Raw genomic sequence first — 18,832 nt, forward strand, 5'->3', positions numbered from 1 at the left:
CAATGAAAAAAAAAAAAAAAGACCGGAAGACCTAAAAAACAACCGTCAAAGAAATCCAGGGAACGCCCTCCTCGAGCGTCCTCATCAACTGAAAAAAGACTCACAGGGGGATAAGTAAACAGTGAGGGTGAGGGAAGGTTGTAAATAGTTTATAAAAAAATTCTGTAGAGTTAAATTGTGCATTGTAGAATTTAAGGGTTTTAAGGTAAGGAAAATTTAATAAAAATATTGGTCGTTAATTAAAGCCTCTGATTAAATTATTAAATGTTAATCAAGTACCCTCAGTAATAAAAGAAGCACATCTGCCCCGACCCTAATAACTACTGTTAAAAAACTAGTTCCAGAAACAGTGATAAGCCACTACTCTGCACATCTCTCTATTCTGGCCTAAATATGGGAAACAACACTCAAGAGCAAATCCATCCAACCCTGCCAGGGCCCACAAACTTCACTCTCAAGGATATCAAAGACGATTGACATACTCCGCTAAAATAATCCACAGGCACACTGCTCTTCATCCATTGTCAAAGGGAGTTTAATGACCAACTACAACAAAGAAGGTTCTGCGCCACAGTCACAATGCAAGAATATGCCCCGTAGGTGCATACAGCCTTTAAAACAACAACACGGTTTTCCACCACTGCAACAGTCTGGAGTCATCTGCCACCTCTTGTAAGCAGGTAAGTAAGGGCTGTTGGACCTCTATTCTGTCAGGCTGGAAATGCCTGGTAGACCGATAGTTTCCTTCCAGACTGGAAAAACAGAGACAACCATAAGTTTTCGTCTTCCCTACTTGACTGAACACTTGTTAATATGCAAACACATTTCATGACTTTCATGGTGTCACGTGCTATTTCATACGCAATCGCCTTCCAACATCTGCTTGTGAGCTACCGCAGGCAACAGCACGTATCTAATAATTTAAGTATCTAACTAGCATGAGGTCTGCAATGGAAAATCAAGCCATGTTAATCATTTTGAATTCTTTGACTGTGTCAGTAAAACAGTGGATTAAACACAACCAGTTGACATAATTTATTCAGACTTAGAAAATATTTCTGACAATGTTGTATTCAGGGCCCCCCGGAGGTCCAGAGAGGCCCCGACGCCAGAAAACAAAAATAACCACACAGGAAAACATAATGCTGCCTTTTTCCATACAAGTGTATTCATTATGGGGGGATGCCCCAGATAAAAAACAAGTCGTGGGACTTATCAAATGCCAAATAATTAACAAATATCTGCATCTGAGGCCCTTTTGACATTGAGACCAGGGCCAGATGACTCTTCTGCCCTCGCACCCCAACGGCCCTGCTTTTATGCACCCAACTGAAGCTACGTAGTCCTGACAGTCACAGGCAAAATATTGGATCAAAAACTGCCGAAGAGGCATAAAGCAAAGGTTGAATGAAGTGGTCAGGTATCATCATGGCAACACGTTAACAGGGATTCCTAGAGGATCTAAACTGTTTTTTAACATTAAGTGACCTGGAGGGAAATTTAAGCACTTCAGGTATCAAAATCTTTAGATAACACATTATATAAATTAGTGGGAAACTTCAGAGCGCTCTCAAGAAACTAGAGGAATGGACAACCAGATGGCAAGTTAAATTTAATGTAAAGAAATCCAAAGTAAACATACTGAAGAGGGGAAATAAACTATTCCTATATCTTATACATTTCTAAATGAATTGTATCTACCCAAGACGGGGTCTTTGATGCTACTGTAAACAGCTTAATGAAAACCTCTGCTCAGTGTTTAACTGCCCTCAAAAAGTCAGTCAGATGGAGATCAGTTGCATTGATCACTTTCGCAGATAATTGGACCAACAACTCTTGGCCACGGGCGCTCCGTTCACAAGCGAGCGAACTGTTATCACGCCCCAAACGGGGTGGAACATAGTTATTACAATAAGGTTCAGATGAAACCACGTTAGCACGTGACCAGTTTCGTTCTTAGTGGAACACGTCAGATGTGGGTACACGGCGGTCTACAGCGTGATTCCAACCCGCGACGCCTCGCTCGTGAACGGAGCGCAGGTGGCCGACAGTTGTTGGTCCAATTATCTGGGAAAGCGATCAGTGCAACTGATCTACAGATATTCCTTTCCCCCAGCCCCTGCTGCAAACCCCTGGAGACCTGGTATCGTCCTTGACTATGACAAAGGCGTCCCCGGTTCCAATCACGCTATAGACAGCCGTTTATGCACATCTGACAACTTCCAATAACAGCGAAACTGGTCAGGTGCTAACCTGGTTTCATCGGAACCTTATTGTTGTCAATAATATACTAGACTGTACCAAGAGAGGATAATGCGGAGGAAAGTCAAGAGCCTCTACACCAATCAATGGTGTGACCTCACGTGGATACTGGGTGTAGCAGTAGCCTCTGAATGTCAAAATATATTGCCCAACTGAAACACCATTAGAGAAGACTGAGGACACTTGTCAACAGCCTGGAAAGTGTCTCATGTTCAATAAAAAGAAAAGATTGGGATCGTTTACCTTAGAGAACACATGATAAAACAACATCACAAAAGAAAAGGTCTAGAAAAGAACCTTTGTTCTCACTTTCTCATAACATCCAAAAAGGGAAGAGTAACAGAGAGGAATCCGTGCTAGTCTATACACTATAAAAACAAAAAGCAGTCAAGTAGCACTTTAAAGAGTAGCAAAATAGTTTATTGGGTGAGCTTCCGTGGGACGAAGGGGGTCACCCAACAGCTGAAGTGCCCCGGGTGTATGGGTGTGCACGAGTGGAAATAGGTAGTCAAATGAACCTATCCATAGTCACTCTGCATTTTTTTTAAATTAATGCGGTAAATACTGGTGACACCTCTTCTTTGAAAATTGCGCGCTCCTCTTCCGAAGATCATTCACTGCTCATTGCCAGGGCTGGAGAGTTGAGTATTCTAGGGAGTGGTAATCTACCTCACACCTGACATAACACAGGAATTGGCGGCTAACTCGTCCCTGGGCCATTATCTGCTGTTATGGAAACATCTAAGGCCCATAACTAGAGTTTCTATCATCCTACTGGCAGGTTCAGAGCGCCAACAGTTACACTGACGCAGCTGCGGACTGTTCTGTGTCAGTTCAGAGCTATCCCAGAAATCTACCTTGAACACAGGGTAATACAGTGACGTGATTGTGGCCGCCCCGCTCCACTGGAACCTGAACTGTAACCAGTGACTCGGAAATTATACCGAACACATCATTGCAGCAGTAACTGTTTCCCGCGGGCTGCTCCCGTACCGCCTCCCCGGGAAGATCTGCCCTGTCACAGGTCGAGGGGAAAAGTGACAAAGCCGCAGCAGGGCAACAGCGCCACCACCAGGGGCCGAAGGAGAAGGAAGAGGCTGCCCTGGCGAAGGCGCATGCGCAGCAATCTGACCTCGCTCTCCTGTTTCCCTTCAGCCAATGGCTGTAGAGGTCCGTCCGCCTCGCCCCGCCCCCGCCCCGCCCAGAGCCACCCGTATTCTCCAGTCCCAAGGGGGAACTCGCCGGCGCCTTGTTCGTTCAGTTCTCGCTCCCCGGGCTCCGCGCTGCAGGGAGAACGGCCGCGCGCCTGGAAGGCCCCACGCGCACAAGGGGCCGCCGCTGGAGACACCAACTCGGACACTCGCACCTCGGCGGCACAAACGGAGCCGGCCCTCAGCACTGCCGCAGCGCCGCAGCCCCGGCTCACGGGCAAGGCCAACGAGCCCAGAGCGCTGCTGGGGCGAGCCGGGGACAAGCGCTTCCCCGCCAACCGCTCGGAGCTGGCGGGAGAGGAGCGCCCCGGAGCTCGCCTCCAGCCTCTCGGCGTCCGACCCGCGTGGGAAAGGCCGGAGCTGCGAGCCCACAGCGCGCCCGGGGCCCCCACAGCCCATGGAAAGAGGAGCGTGTTCAGCCCTCTTCCCGGCGTCACACTCAGCCGGACTCACAGCGAGGGGGGAAACGTTGTTCCCAAGGCTGCCCCGCCCCGTCCCTCTCCCCCCAGTCGGGCCTCCGGGCTGGGAACAAGGGGTGGGTCCATCTGACAGGCTGGAGAACACCCACCTGTGGTACTTCAACTGGCCAACATCTCCTGACTTGGGGCTGTGTCCGGCTTCTCCCTCCCGCAAATCTCCGTGCTCCTCAGCGCAGTATGTTCCTCACGCTCCTCAGCAAATCAATTACAGGGGCAGCAAATGTTCCCTCATCCGCACAGCACATCCTGGCCAGGTACAGGTCTTCAGCCTTTTCACCCTTTTCCAGTGTCTAGCGCATTACGTCCATTATCGCCTTCAAATGTCCTCACAGTGAGCAACACAGACCCCCCCAGCCCAGGCTGTTCTGCCTCTTTTGTAAAGTAAATCCCTCCCGTGACTCTCCCTCCGATAGTCTTCACCTACTTTGTAAGAAAGAGCTGTGGCTGAAGGTTGCTTGCTGGTAGAATCCACCACAGAGACGAGATATTTTTTCCAATTTCTTGGACGTCTAGTTATGTGTCCCACCATATCTGCAAATATTCCGAAAACCCCACCTTCATGATGGGCAAAGGCTGCAAAAGGGATTTACCGGATTACTTGAATTTGTGGTTCTTCTCACACAAAGCACAAATCTGGCACTATTGGTTCAGCATTTCAAACATAAGTAGAAATTCTCCTTTAGTGTAACACGAGCTTCTCTCCACTCCTAAGTGTCCAGAAAAGGGATAGTCAGGAGCTACCTCCACCACCTCTTTCCAACGCCATACAGACATCCACACACACCTGTTTGGGAGTCTCAGTGGGGTTTCAGTTTTACACTGTGGGAACCTTCTTGAGCAACTTGTCAGTACCAAGTTTGTGTTTGTTTATTTTTTGTCTGGTTTTCAAGCAAATAGTGTTTAAGTGGGAGTAAGTCTGTGAGGGGAAGGGCTAAATAATAGAGGGTTACTGTAGTCTGGCAAGGTTGACAGCCACTCTAATAATGCAAATAAGGGGGACAACACACTTGATCCTCCTGGCCATAAAATGACAAGAAATTCCAGGGTTGAACTCCCAGTTTCACATGGGGTGAGGTTATTCCTGTCCAGTATCTGCTGCTGGAGCATTCCCCAAAAGCGCCTCTCACCGCTCTCGGCCCCAGACACGGACCCACACAAAGGGAAAAATGTCCCCATGGACAGAGCATGACCCCCATCACTTCATGACACACACGAACTACCAGCACAGCTGCATTACGGACGATTTCCTCATCAACACGCCTTGGGCAGCAACCCCACCCGGATTCACCGGCTTTCTATGACATACAGATATTTAACCTGAAAAAATCGCGTCCAGGCCCATTAACAGCGCTGAAATCCCAACACACAAATACAGATTCACGGGACTCACCTGCTCGGAGGAATCTCCTGCCACCTCCTGACCCTTCACGGTGCCACTTCTCTCCGCAGCGCTCGGGACCACGGGGCTGAAAACCATGAGGTCGCTCTTGGCGCCGCCTTCCCCCACGCACACCAGCCGGCTCTGGCGCTGCTGCTGCGAGGACGACCAGCTCCCGCCTCCGCTCGAGCACACCACCGGCCCTTCCCCAGACCCGCACGCCTCTGCCGGGCCCCCGCAGCATCTCACGCCGACCCACGCCGCGATCACCACCACCAGCAGCCCGGACACCGACCAGATGGCGATCAGCAGAGACACGTTGCTGTCCACCGCCGCACCGCCGCTCCCGCCGCCGGGACCCGACTCCCACGCCACGGCCCGCACGCTCTCCACCAGCGACAGGCTCACCGTGGCGCTCGCCGACAGAGCCGGCTCCCCGTGGTCTCGCACCACGATCACCAGGCTCCGCACCGGCCCGTCCGCCTCCTCCAGGGCCCGCGTCGTGCTGATCTCCCCGCTGTACACGCCCACGCGGAACGGCCCCGCCGACAGCGGATCCTGCACCTCGTACCGCAGCCACGCGTTGTAGCCCGAGTCCGCGTCCACCGCTCGCACCTTGCCCACCACCTGCCCTGCGCCGGCCGACAGCGACACCGCCTCCCACGCCGGCCCAAGGCCCCGGCCCCACGGGGACACCACCGGCGCGTTGTCGTTCGCGTCCACCACGAACACCTGCACGCTCGCCTGCCCCGACAACGACGGCAGCCCGCCGTCCCTCGCGCTCACCTCGAACTGCAGCACCTGCACCTCCTCGTAGTCCAACGGCTGCAGCGCGCAGATGCTCCCGCTCTCCGCCTGCACCCACACGTAGCTGGACAGGGGCCGCTCTCCCACGCGCCGCTCCACCGCCCCGTAGCTCACCCGCCCGTTCGCCCCCGCGTCCGGGTCCCAGGCCGACACGCGCACCAGGGGGGCCCCGGCCGGGCTGTTCTCCCGCACAAACACCGTGTACACGGCCTGCGCGAACGCGGGCGCGTTATCGTTCACGTCCGACAGCGGCACCACCAGCCTGCTGCTGGCCCACAGCGACGGGGCCCCTCCGTCTCGGGCCCGCACCACCACCTCGTACTCCGCCACCCGCTCCCGGTCCACCGCCTCCGACAGCACCAGCGCCTGCGAATTTTTAAACGTGCCCACCAGCCGGAACGGCAGCTCCGCCCCGATGGAGCAGCTCACCCTCCCGTTGGCTCCCGAGTCCCGGTCAGACACGCTGATCACCGCCACCACCGTCCCCGGGGGGGCGTCCTCCGGCACCGGCACCGACAGGGACGTCACCCTCAGCTCCGGGGCGTTGTCGTTCACGTCCAGCACTTCGACCACCACCTTGCAGTGTCCGACCAAAGGTGCGTGTCCTTTATCAATAGCCTCCACTTGAAGTTCGTAGAATTTAGTGTCTTCGAAATCTAGTTCCCCATTTACTCTGATCTCTCCCTTACCTGAGTCTATTATAAAGGTCGCACTAACGTTAGAGGGATTAACCCTGCGAAGTGAATATGAAATGTCCTTGTTAATTCCCTCATCTAAGTCGGTGGCGATCACCTGCGTCACCATTGCTCCAATCGCTGTATTTTCCAGCAATCGGACTCTGTACACGGAACGGTTAAACACGGGCGCGTTGTCATTCACGTCCAGCACCGAGATCACCAGCTGCGCGGTGCCCGTCAGCTCCGGTTTGCCCCCGTCGGTGGCCGTGAGCAATAAGCGATGCTCGGCGGCTTCCTCCCTGTCCAGGGGCTTCTTCAACACCAACGCCAAAGATTCACTTTGCTCTTCGCTAGTTTCCACTTTTAGGTTGAAATGTTCATTGGCGCTCAGCTTGTAGCTGAGCTGAGAGTTTGTGCCAATGTCCGCGTCCGACGCGCCCTCCAGCGGGAGCCGCGAACCCGCAAGTGTTGACTCCGCTATTCTAAGGATCTGCTCCCCCGCGGGGAAGAGCGGCGCGTTGTCATTCACATCCTGTATCTCCACCTCCACGTGGAACAGCCGCGGCGCTTTGCCCACCACCACCTCCAGCTCCAGGGCGCACCGGGGGCTCGGCCCGCACAGCGCTTCCCTGTCCAGCCGCGACCGCACCAACAAAGCGCCGCTCTGCGCATTTACCTCCAACGAGCCTCCGCCGCCCTCGGGCACCACCCGCAGCGGCCGAGACACCAGTTCCGCCGCCGCCACACCCAGCTCCTGCGCCAGGCGCCCCACCACCGTGCCGGCCTCGGCCTCCTCCGCCACGGAATAGCGGACCTGGCCCATCGCCGCCGCCCAGGCCGCCTGCAGCACCGCCCAGCGCAGCAGCTGCCCCGCTCCCCGCACGCCGCGCCGGGGACGGCCCATGGCGGAGCCGGTCCGTGGGTCCGCCCGCGGGGGGAAGGCAGAGCGGAGCCTGCTCCGGTGAGTGAGCGTTGCGGTCCCCGACAAAACAGATTCATTCAATCCTGCTCCCGGCACATCCGGGACCCGCCTGACGCGCGGGGTTTGCCGTCTCCTGGGGGCGGAGCTGCGCGCTCCCCGCCTGGCGAACCGTCTCCTTAGACGCCAGCGGCACCGTGTGGCTGAGCGTGGGAGCGCAACAGCAGATTCCTCCTTCGCCACTTCCCCGGCACTGTCCGGCAGCCGGCACCGCTCTGCAACGAGATGCCCTTGCCGGAGGTTTCTTGTGTCACCACGAGCCTTTGGGCAGCCGCGGCCTTTCGCCCTCTTGGCGATGGCTCAGCGCGATCTGCTTACGGGGACGGTTTTCGCACACGCGAGTAACAACATTTGTATTTTCTCACCTCCCGGAGAGCCGCGAAATCAAACGGTGAACTGATGGGCGAGGCCGCTTTTCCACCCTCTGCCACGGCTCTGCCCAGCCGCCCGGGAGCACGATTGTTAGGGGACGCGCAGGGCGGGCTGCGGTCGCCCAGCAGTGTGTGTGAAAGCCAAGGCGCTGCAGCCGGCGTACCAGGAGGCCAGCGATGGTTCTTCTGCCACGTTGCGGACCTGCTGCTTTTACCCACAGCTGCGCGCCGCACGCGGCCGAGACACCAGCGCAGCGCCATAGACATAGGCGCTGACGTTCAATAGTGCCAGGGGTGTCCCACCCTCGTCTCTGTCCCAGGCCCCACCCGCACCCGCCTCTACCTGCCCCGAGCCACCCTCCTCCTGCCTCCTCCCCCCCTGTTCCGCTCCCTCCTCCCCGAGCCTCACAAATGCCACCTGACGGCTGATCATGGCAGGGCAGGAGAATGAAGGGAGGGACTGGTCTGCAGCGCGCAACAGCGGGCCCGAGGCACGAGGCGGCGGTGGGAGCTGATGGGGGAGTGCCACGGGGTGTTCAGCACCCCATTTTTCCCTGTGGGAGCTCCACCTCTGGAGCACTCACCAAGTTGGTGCCTTTGACCATGGGGGTCCTCCGAGAAGGAAGGGGCGGGCCCTGAGGAGGAAGCCGGCACGGCAGGGAGCTGTCCACCCTGCATGTGGGGAAACCTGACAGAGAGCTGTGGGGAGGGGCGCCTGAGCCAGGCAGAGAAAGAGGAGGCAGTAAGGCACCGAGGGGAGATGGCAGCAGCCATGAAGGAGAGCTATGCTCATGTTCTGAGGTAGTGTAAATTTGGAGGTCAGGGGGCGGGTTGGGGATCATAAGGGTTAAACCTGGGGGTGGTAGCTTGGGTTTGGGGCTGATAGGCCTTATGGGGCTTGACTCGGGGGTCATGACCGACATGCAATAAAATATGGGGATCATGGTTGAATAAAGGTTGCACACCGCTGCAGTACAGCATCAGACCATGAATTCAGTGCCTGGGTAAGGAACACTGTGGACACGCTGGACAAAAGGAAAGAACAGGAAAAGTGCTGAATAGTTCCAGAAGCAACTAACTACCTGTAACTGCCTCCACACCTAAAAGTCAGGGGATCAGTCCAAAACGAAATCAAGAGGCGCCTTGTCAAAGTCACATTCCTACATGGACAGCAGTCACCACACAGTTCCTACCAGACCACAAAAGAGCAGAGTCGGGTGTAGTGTATTACAACAATACCGCACTACTCGGGATCACTGTACAAATGGCCCTTCAAAGCATTTCTGAGTGCAATATCTCCCCATTAAGCTCTTCCAATAGCTCACAATGCAAAGACTTGTATGCTGTTCTTCTCCTTCTTCTTCTGCGACTGAGCCGTCCATCGATGGATCTCTTCTTCTAAGATGCCGTTGGGGACAGATTAATCAATCCTCGAACAGCAGAGTCAATTACAGATGTCACATAAAAACCTGCCAATTGTAGGCGTTGTACATTCTTTTCAGATCCGATGCTTTTCCTGCAGTGCCTGCATACACTGACTCGGAAAGCAGTTAAGAGCCTGTACAGTGGTTTGCCACCGGGACTAATTGTCCTGAACTAGATTTTCCGGATCATTGGGAGATACGCCGCATGACTTCACATTGGCCTTTAAGGTGTCTTTATGGCGCTTATACTGACCACTGATAGGGCGCTTTCAATAAGAAGGATGGCCGTAGAAGACCATCTTTGGTATCCGTGTATCATCCAGCCTCCTACCATGACCAATCCAGCAAAACTGTTTGTTCGTAAGCATTGCTCCCATGCCTATGACACCACACAGCTTAAGAACCTCCCTGTTAGGAATTTTGTCCCACCAGTTCATGTGAGCAATCCTCCTCAGATAGCACATAGGGAACTGATCAAGTTTCAAAACATGGCGGTGATATATTGTCCATGACTCTGAGGCAAACAGAAGGATACTCAGGACAACTGCCTGATAAACTGCTGCTTTGGTATGGAGTCTAATATCAAGGTCATTCCGTAGGCATGTGGTCAATTTTCCAAAGGCAGCATCGGCTTTCGCTCAGGCAGCAGGTACCTCATGATCCACGTTTATGCTAGAGGGCAGTACTCTTCCGAGGTAGCAGAACTTGTCAACAGTCTTACGGACTGTACCAGCAGCAGTGATCACTGGAGTGCTGGGCCCTTTCCAAACTGGCTGAAGCATAACTTCTGTCTTCTGGAGGCTCATTGGGAGTCTGAAGCGATGAGCAGAAGTAACAAAGCAGGTAACAGCATCATCGAAGAGTAGCTGATGAACAGGAGAGGAGCAAGGACACATCCTTGCTTTGCACTGTTTGATATTCCAGAATGTGCTGATGTTTCTCCACTGTTAAGGACAATACCAAACATACCGTTACAAAGAGACCGAACAGCCTATTCGCCCGCGTGTTTTCCAGAGCCCAGCTCTGTTGACCATGTTGCACGCCTTGGTCAGGCCTATGAAAATCGCATGTTGCACTCTACATTTCTCTTGAATCTGTCTGGCTGTAAATTTCATACCAGCAATACCTCAACCAGCACAAAATCCACACCGGCTTCCAGGAATATTGCCATTTCTGAACACATGGAGTGAAAGCCCATTGTAAAGGATATGGGCCAGGATCTTACCAGCTATAGAGAGCACAGAGATGCCCCGATGGTCTTCACAACATGCAATGTCAACTTTTTTCTTGTACATGTGTACAGTCAGGGCATCTTTGAAGTCCTGGAGGACTAGCTCCTTCTCCCAAATGGTACTAAATAAATGGTGACACAGTACATCAGCTGGTCACCGGCAGCTTCTCAAAGTTATGCTGGTATTGTATCGTCAGGTGCCTTTCTAGATTTCATCTGTTTAACAGCTTTTTGTACCTCATCAATATACTATATGTGGCAAAGCTACTCCTATTAGCTTGAATTCTAGAAGAAGGATATAAAGATAGGTTTTATTAAAAATATTCATCTCTTTGTTCTTTGGATTCTGAGTGGGCTGGAGCTAGGAAACAAATACAGAAGACCTCCGGGTCAACTTATGTTAGCCCTTAAAGACAGTCAGTGGACAGATTATTGAATCTGTGTTACCTTTTGGACAAAGAAACTGGGACTCATACATTTATGAGTTACATACATAAAAGAAATGAGAGTTCCTTTCCCCTAGTTAATACATCTTCAGTTAGTTTATTATAGGATTGGTTATTGATTACAAGCACAGTCTTTGGTGTGAAATTGGAGCTACAAAATGATTTTGGATAACTGAACAGTTCCTTGGGACTGGAAGCAACCTGAATATTACATTATAATTTTTGGAATAAAGCAACCATCCATCCCAGAATTAAGTCTGCCTGGAGAGCAGAATGACTGCAATGCCCAAAGGAAACTGTGCCTCGGTAGTAAGACTATTACAGCATTTCCAGCGTTCATGTTTGTTGCCAGGGTTCTGAAATGCAGTTATAGAACATACAACCAGGTTGTCACATCTGCCTTGCATTTTAGTCTTCCATGATGTTGGCATTCCAGCTAGTATGACACCATGTATCAGTAAAGGAAAGATTAAAACCCAACAATTGCTTTCTAGATGATACTGGCATCCTAATTTCTCCAAGGGAGATATTTAAAATACCCACCAATAATGGAACCCATCTGCCATCAACTAAGAGTAACATGGACCCAGTTCACTGACGAGTAATCCATTGTTCTAAAACCTGACTAATTGCCACGTCAGAAAGAAACCACTATTGCTGCATCCCAAACATGGTCTCCAGCAACGACTCTGCTCTAACAAAAGCCAAGCTTGGTCTGCAAACACTGGAAAACATTCATGAGGCTTGCTTGAACTTTCCAGGCTGGTCTCCTCTCAGGGCACTACCACTGATCAGAGCATGGAGGATGCTCTCATAGAAGTGAAGAGCCCCTTTCTAATTTCTCACTCCACCATGGAATAACATTTAAATTACTCTTTATCATAGTTTGCCCGCCTCCGCTTGCTATTTCTGCTGCCTTCTTTCTAGCCATTTACCTTTCTGCTCTCACTCTTAGTCTATATGTCTATGATATCATTTATTTCTAAGAAAGCTATAACAGGGGTATCTTTGTGCCAGGCCATCTCTATATCAAAGTCATTTGTGCAGAAGAATCAACAGAAGAGGGGCTATGAGAGAAATTAACCATAGTCCAGGAGAACAAGTTATTAGAACACCTAGTAGGCCATTGACACATGCTCTACAACTGAAGAACGAGAGGGCATTCTTTTAACTGATGTTGTCAATAGAAACGACTTTTATTATCATGCACATGTGGGGGGTGGGGTTATTTTGTAAAACTTTAAAGCAATGAATGTCAGTCCTGGTATGCCTACAACCCTCGTTGAAATAATTGTCTGCAGGATTGTTGTGGTGGTGCTGGTCCCAGAATATGAGAAGTAAAAGGTGAGGTAATATCTTTCATTGGACCAACTTCTGTTGGAGGAAAAGGCTTGTGAGCTCCGTAGAGCTGCACAGACTTGAAAAAGTCTCTGTGGAGCTGAGCAGCTTACCCTTCCACCAACACAAGTTGTTCCAGTAAAATGTGAAAGAGGATGTCCTGAGCGAAGAGTAGCTCTACAGTCTTTCTTGAGCGAAGAGCACTTACCACAAACCAATATCAAGTATGAATAACATTTCATTGTTTCAGATAAAATATGCGATTGATTTTTTTTTCAGCAAAAACAATTGCTTTTCAAATCACATTTTATATGGAAAGTAGAATTAAATAATTCCGTCCCTCACAGATCCCATGAGCTACTTCTTTCATCACAATATAGAACAGAACATTTTAGGGCTCAAGAAGCAGCATGACAGCAACTCGCGTAGCTTGTAAACCCATTTCCATGTGGTATTTGGAGGGGAGATGCATTACACTCCTACAAATAGATTACACAAATACATTTAATAGACCAATAAAACGGTCCAGTTTCAAGAGAAACCCCAAAGACAAAATGGTCTTGTGCCCATCCTATTCACTGGGGAGACGAGGTGAGATTTGTTATGTTATTTTAGAGGGGTAGGATGGGCATCGTTGTGATTAAGGAGGAAAGGTGAGGGACAGCAGGTCGGGTTTCTATCTTGTCTTCAGTCACACCCTTCTTGCTTGCGAATTATTGCATTCTCTGTGAGATCGCACCAGGGAATGAGGAAAGTTCAATCTAACATGCAGGGCATCACAGAGCCTCACTTAATACTTTTCTAATGTAGTTCAACATCTCCGGTTAGATTTCGGCATCTAAGTAAAATGCGTTACTCATGAATTTATTCCCTCATTAATTCCTTCGGCGATTGGCACTATCCATAATGATACAGACAACGAAAATATAAACTAGCAATTTTTGTCACGTCAAACTCCCAAGCAAAGGGAGCCCAAGCAGAGCCCAAACAGGAAAGTGAATTCTGCAGTTCTTATTACACATACATCAAAAAAGAATAAAAATACACAACTTAAAATCTTCCCCACCACTAGGGAAATCTGAACCATAAAGATAAAGACAAAAGAGAAAAAATGTCTAGATAAAGTTCCCTTTCGGCCTCCCTAAATCTATAACCTCTAACACAGATTCTACAATACCACTAAAACAGGTCAACTAACCTATGAGTTAATATAAGATTTTAATATATACCCCATAACTAAATCCCAATCCTTTTCTGCCTAGGCCAGCTGCACTTTCAAAGTTAGTGGAAGAAACCCGCGAAATTACAATGCACATATCCAAACACCAGCACAGCTGCTTTTTGCAAAGTTTCCCTGACTTCACAGTGGTTTCCGACAGCGATTAGAGGTCAGGGAAGTTGGAATAACTACAACAAAACACCACTCACCGTTCCGCACGGATTGGGAGTCGCGTCCTGCTGCTTCTCCGCCGCCCAGTTGTCAGCAGAGCTGGGCACCACGGGGCTGAAAACCATGAGGTCGCGCTTGGCGCCGCCTTCCCCCACGCACACCAGCCGGCTCTGGCGCTGCTGCTGCGAGGACGACCAGCTCCCGCCTCCGCTCGAGCACACCGCCGGCCCTTCCCCAGCCCCGCACGCCTCTGCCGGGCCCCCGCAGCATCTCACGCCGACCCACGCCGCGATCACCACCACCAGCAGCCCGGACACCGACCAGATGGCGATCAGCAGAGACACGTTGCTGTCCACCGCCGCACCGCCGCTCCCGCCGCCGGGACCCGACTCCCACGCCACGGCCCGCACGCTCTCCACCAGCGACAGGCTCACCGTGGCGCTCGCCGACAGAGCCGGCTCCCCGTGGTCCCGCACCACGATCACCAGGCTCCGCACCGGCCCGTCCGCCTCCTCCAGGGCCCGCGACGTGCTGATCTCCCCGCTGTACACGCCCACGCGGAACGGCCCCGCCGACAGCGGATCCTGCACCTCGTACCGCAGCCACGCGTTGTAGCCCGAGTCCGCGTCCACCGCTTGCACCTTGCCCACCACCTGCCCTGCGCCGGCCGACAGCGACACCGCCTCCCACGCCGGCCCAAGGCCCCGGCCCCACGGGGACACCACCGGCGCGTTGTCGTTCGCGTCCACCACGAACACCTGCACGCTCGCCTGCCCCGACAACGACGGCAGCCCGCCGTCCCTCGCGCTCACCTCGAACTGCAGCACCTGCACCTCCTCGTAGTCCAACGGCTGCAGCGCGCAGATGCTCCCGCTCTCCGCCTGCACCCACACGTAGCTGGACAGGGGCCGCTCTCCCACGCGCCGCTCCACCGCCCCATAGCTCACCCGCCCGTTCGCCCCCGCGTCCGGGTCCCAGGCCGACACGCGCACCAGAGGGGCCCCGGCCGGGCTGTTCTCCCGCACAAACACCGTGTACACGGCCTCCGCGAACGCGGGCGCGTTATCGTTCACGTCCGACAGCGGCACCACCAGCCTGCTGCTGGCCCACAGCGCCGGGGCCCCTCCGTCTCGGGCCCGCACCACCACCTCGTACTCCGCCACCCGCTCCCGGTCCACCGCCTCCGACAGCACCAGCGCCTGCGAATTCTTAAACGTGCCCACCAGCCGGAACGGCAGCTCCGCCCCGATGGAGCAGCTCACCCGCCCGTTGGCTCCCGAGTCCCGGTCAGACACGCTGATCACCGCCACCACCGTCCCCGGGGGGGCGTCCTCCGGCACCGGCACCGACAGGGACGTCACCCTCAGCTCCGGGGCGTTGTCGTTCACGTCCAGCACTTCCACCAGAAGAGTGCTGTGGCCAGTCAAGGGGAAAGCACTTTTATCCGTTGCTACCACTTTAATATCATATAATTTCCTGTCTTCGAAATCCAAATGTCCCGTAAGCCAAATCTCCCCGGTATTTTCATCTATGGTGAACAACTCTCTCACACCCCGAGCCGCCAGATTACTAAAGCCGTAGGCAATGTCCTTATTAACTCCCTCATCCAAGTCGGTGGCGTTGAGTTTCACGACTAGCGTCCCATTTGCAGCGTTTTCTGGCAATCGCACCCTGTACACGGACTGGTTAAACACGGGCGCGTTGTCATTGGCGTCCAGCACCGAGATCACCAGCTGCGCGGTGCCCGTCAGCTCCGGTTTGCCCCCGTCGGAGGCGGTCAGCGTTAGTTCGTGTACCTGGCTTTGCTCTCTGTCCAGAGCTCTCTTTAATTCCAGAACTAAGGATTTACTCTGCTCGTCGTTGACTTTCTCCTCCACAGCGAAGTATTCGTTTGGGCTGAGCTTGTAGCTCAGCGCAGCGTTTGTGCCGATATCCGCGTCCGACGCGCCCTCCAGCGGGAAATATGAGCCTGGCGGTCTCGATTCTAAAATGAAAATATTTTGTGCGCCCTCGGGGAAGAGCGGCGCGTTGTCATTCACATCCTGTATCTCCACCTCCACGTGGAACAGCCGCGGGGGTTTGCCCACCACCACCTCCAGCTCCAGGGCGCACCGGGGGCTCGGCCCGCACAGCGCTTCCCTGTCCAGCCGCGACCGCACCAACAAAGCGCCGCTCTGCGCATTTACCTCCAACGAGCCTCCGCCGCCCTCGGGCACCACCCGCAGCGGCCGAGACACCAGCTCCGCCGCCGCCACACCCAGCTCCTGCGCCAGGCGCCCCACCACCGTGCCGGCCTCGGCCTCCTCCGCCACGGAATAGCGGACCTGGCCCATCGCCGCCGCCCAGGCCGCCTGCAGCACCGCCCAGCGCAGCAGCTGCCCCGCTCCCCGCACGCCGCGCCGGGGACGGCCCATGGCGGAGCCGGTCCGTGGGTCCGCCCGCGGGGGGAAGGCAGAGCGGAGCCTGCTCCGGTGAGTGAGCGTTGCGGTCCCCGACAAAACAGATTCATTCAATCCTGCGCCCGGCACATCCGGGACCCGCCTGACGCGCGGGGTTTGCCGTCTCCTGGGGGCGGAGCTGCGCGCTCCCCGCCTGGCGAACCGTCTCCTTAGACGCCAGCGGCACCGTGTGGCTGAGCGTGGGAGCGCAACAGCAGATTCCTCCTTCGCCACTTCCCCGGCACTGTCCGGCAGCCGGCACCGCTCTGCAACGAGATGCCCTTGCCGGACGTTTCTTGTGTCACCACGAGCCTTTGGGCAGCCGCGACCTTTCGCCCTCTTGGCGATGGCTCAGCGCGATCTGCTTACGGGGACGGTTTTGGCACACGCGAGTAACAACATTTGTATTTTCTCACCTCCCGGAGAGCCGCGAAATCAAACGGTGAACTGATGGGCGAGGCCGCTTTTCCACCCTCTGCCACGGCTCTGCCCAGCCGCCCGGGAGCGCGATTGTTAGGGGACGCGCAGGGCGGGCTGCGGTCGCCCAGCAGTGTGTGTGAAAGCCAAGGCGCTGCAGCCGGCGTACCAGGAGGCCAGCGATGGTTCTTCTGCCACGTTGCGGACCTGCTGCTTTTACCCACAGCTGCGCTCCGCACGCGGCCGAGACACCAGCGCAGCGCCATAGACATAGGCGCTGACGTTCAATAGTGCCAGGGGTGTCCCACCCTCGTCTCTGTCCCAGGCCCCACCCGCACCCGCCTCTTCCTGCCCCGAGCCACCCTCCTCCTGCCTCCTTCCACCCTGTTCCACTCCCTCCTCCCCGAGCCTCACAAATGCCACCTGACGGCTGATCATGGCAGGGCAGGAGAATGAAGGGAGGGACTGGTCTGCAGCGCGCAACAGCGGGCCCGAGGCACGAGGCGCCGGTGGGAGCTGATGGGGGAGTGCCACGGGGTGTTCAGCACCCCATTTTTCCCTGTGGGCGCTCCACCTCTGGAGCACTCACCAAGTTGGTGCCTTTGACCATGCGGGGCCTCCGAGAAGGAAGGGGCGGGCCCTGAGGAGGAAGCCGGCACGGCAGGGAGCTGTCCACCCTGCATGTGGGGAAACCTGACGGAGAGCTGTGGGGAGGGGCGGCTGAGCCAGGCAGAGAAAGAGGAGGCAGGAACGCACCGAGGGGGAGAGGGCAGCAGCCATGAAGGAGAGCTATGCTCATGTTCTGAGGTAGTGTAAATTTGGAGGTCAGGGGGCGGGTTGGGGATCATGAGGGTTAAACCTGGGGGTGGTAGCTTGGGTTTGGGGCTGATAGGCCTTATGGGGCTTGACTCGGGGGTCATGACGGACATGCCATAAAATATGGGGATCATGGCTGAATAAAGGTTGCACACCGCTGCAGTACAGCATCAGACCATGAACTCAATGCCTGGGTAAGGAACACTGTGGACACTCTGGACAAAAGGAAAGAACAGGAAAAGTGCTGAATAGTTCCAGAAGCAACTAACTACCTGTAACTGCCTCCACACCTAAAAGTCAGGGGATCAGTCCAAAACGAAATCAAGAGGCGCCTTGTCAAAGTTACATTCCTGCATGGACAGCAGTCACCACACAGTTCCTACCAGACCACAAAAGAGCAGAGTCGGGTATAGTGTATTACAACAATACCGCACCACTCGGGATCACTGTACAAATGGCCCTTCAAAGCATGTCTGAGTGCAATATCTCCGCATTAAGCTCTTCCGATAGCTCACAATGCAAAGACTTGTATGCTGTTCTTCTCCTTCTTCTTCTGCGACTGAGCCGTCCATCGACGGATCTCTTCTTCTAAGATGCCGTTGCGGACAGATTAATCAATCCTCGAACAGCAGACTCAATTACAGATGTCACATAACAACCTGCCAATTGTAGGCGTTGTACATTCTTTTCAGATCCGATGCTTTTCCTGCAGTGCCTGCATACACTGACTCGGAAAGCAGTTAAGAGCCTGTACAGCGGTTTGCCACCAGGACTAATTGTCCTGAACTAGATTTTCTGGATCATTGGGCGATACGCCGCATGACTTCGCATTGGCCTTTAAGGTGTCTTTATTGTGCTCATACTGACCACCGATAGGGCGCTTTCAATAAGAAGGATGGCCGTAGAAGACCATCTTTGGTATCCGTGTATCATCCAGCCTCCTACCATGACCAATCCAGCAAAACTGTTTGTTCGTAAGCATTGCTCCCATGCCTATGACACCACACAGCTTAAGAACCTCCCTGTTAGGAATTTTGTCCCACCAGTTCATGTGAGCAATCCTCCTCAGATAGCACATAGGGAACTGACCGCGTTTCAAAACATGGCAGTGATAGATTGTCCATGACTCTGAGGCAAACAGAAGGATACTCAGGACAACTGCCTGATA

At 53.9% G+C, this 18,832-nt stretch overlaps 1 protein-coding gene across 1 annotated transcript; it reads right to left on the reverse strand.

Annotated features, from left to right (window-relative positions):
* Positions 1-541: 541 nt before the first annotated feature.
* Positions 542-16,483, reverse strand: LOC142021311 (protocadherin alpha-13-like). The gene is made up of 2 exons (XM_075009961.1): positions 14,032-16,483; positions 542-752 (listed from the first exon to the last, which is right to left on the reverse strand). Exons 1-2 carry the CDS (start codon positions 16,405-16,407, stop codon positions 711-713), a joined length of 2,418 nt encoding a protein of 805 aa, XP_074866062.1. The 5' UTR covers positions 16,408-16,483; the 3' UTR covers positions 542-710.
* Positions 16,484-18,832: the final 2,349 nt, after the last annotated feature.

This window comes from Carettochelys insculpta, chromosome 15 (assembly GCF_033958435.1).
Source record: "Carettochelys insculpta isolate YL-2023 chromosome 15, ASM3395843v1, whole genome shotgun sequence".
In the NCBI taxonomy this organism is placed as follows: domain Eukaryota; kingdom Metazoa; phylum Chordata; order Testudines; family Carettochelyidae; genus Carettochelys; species Carettochelys insculpta.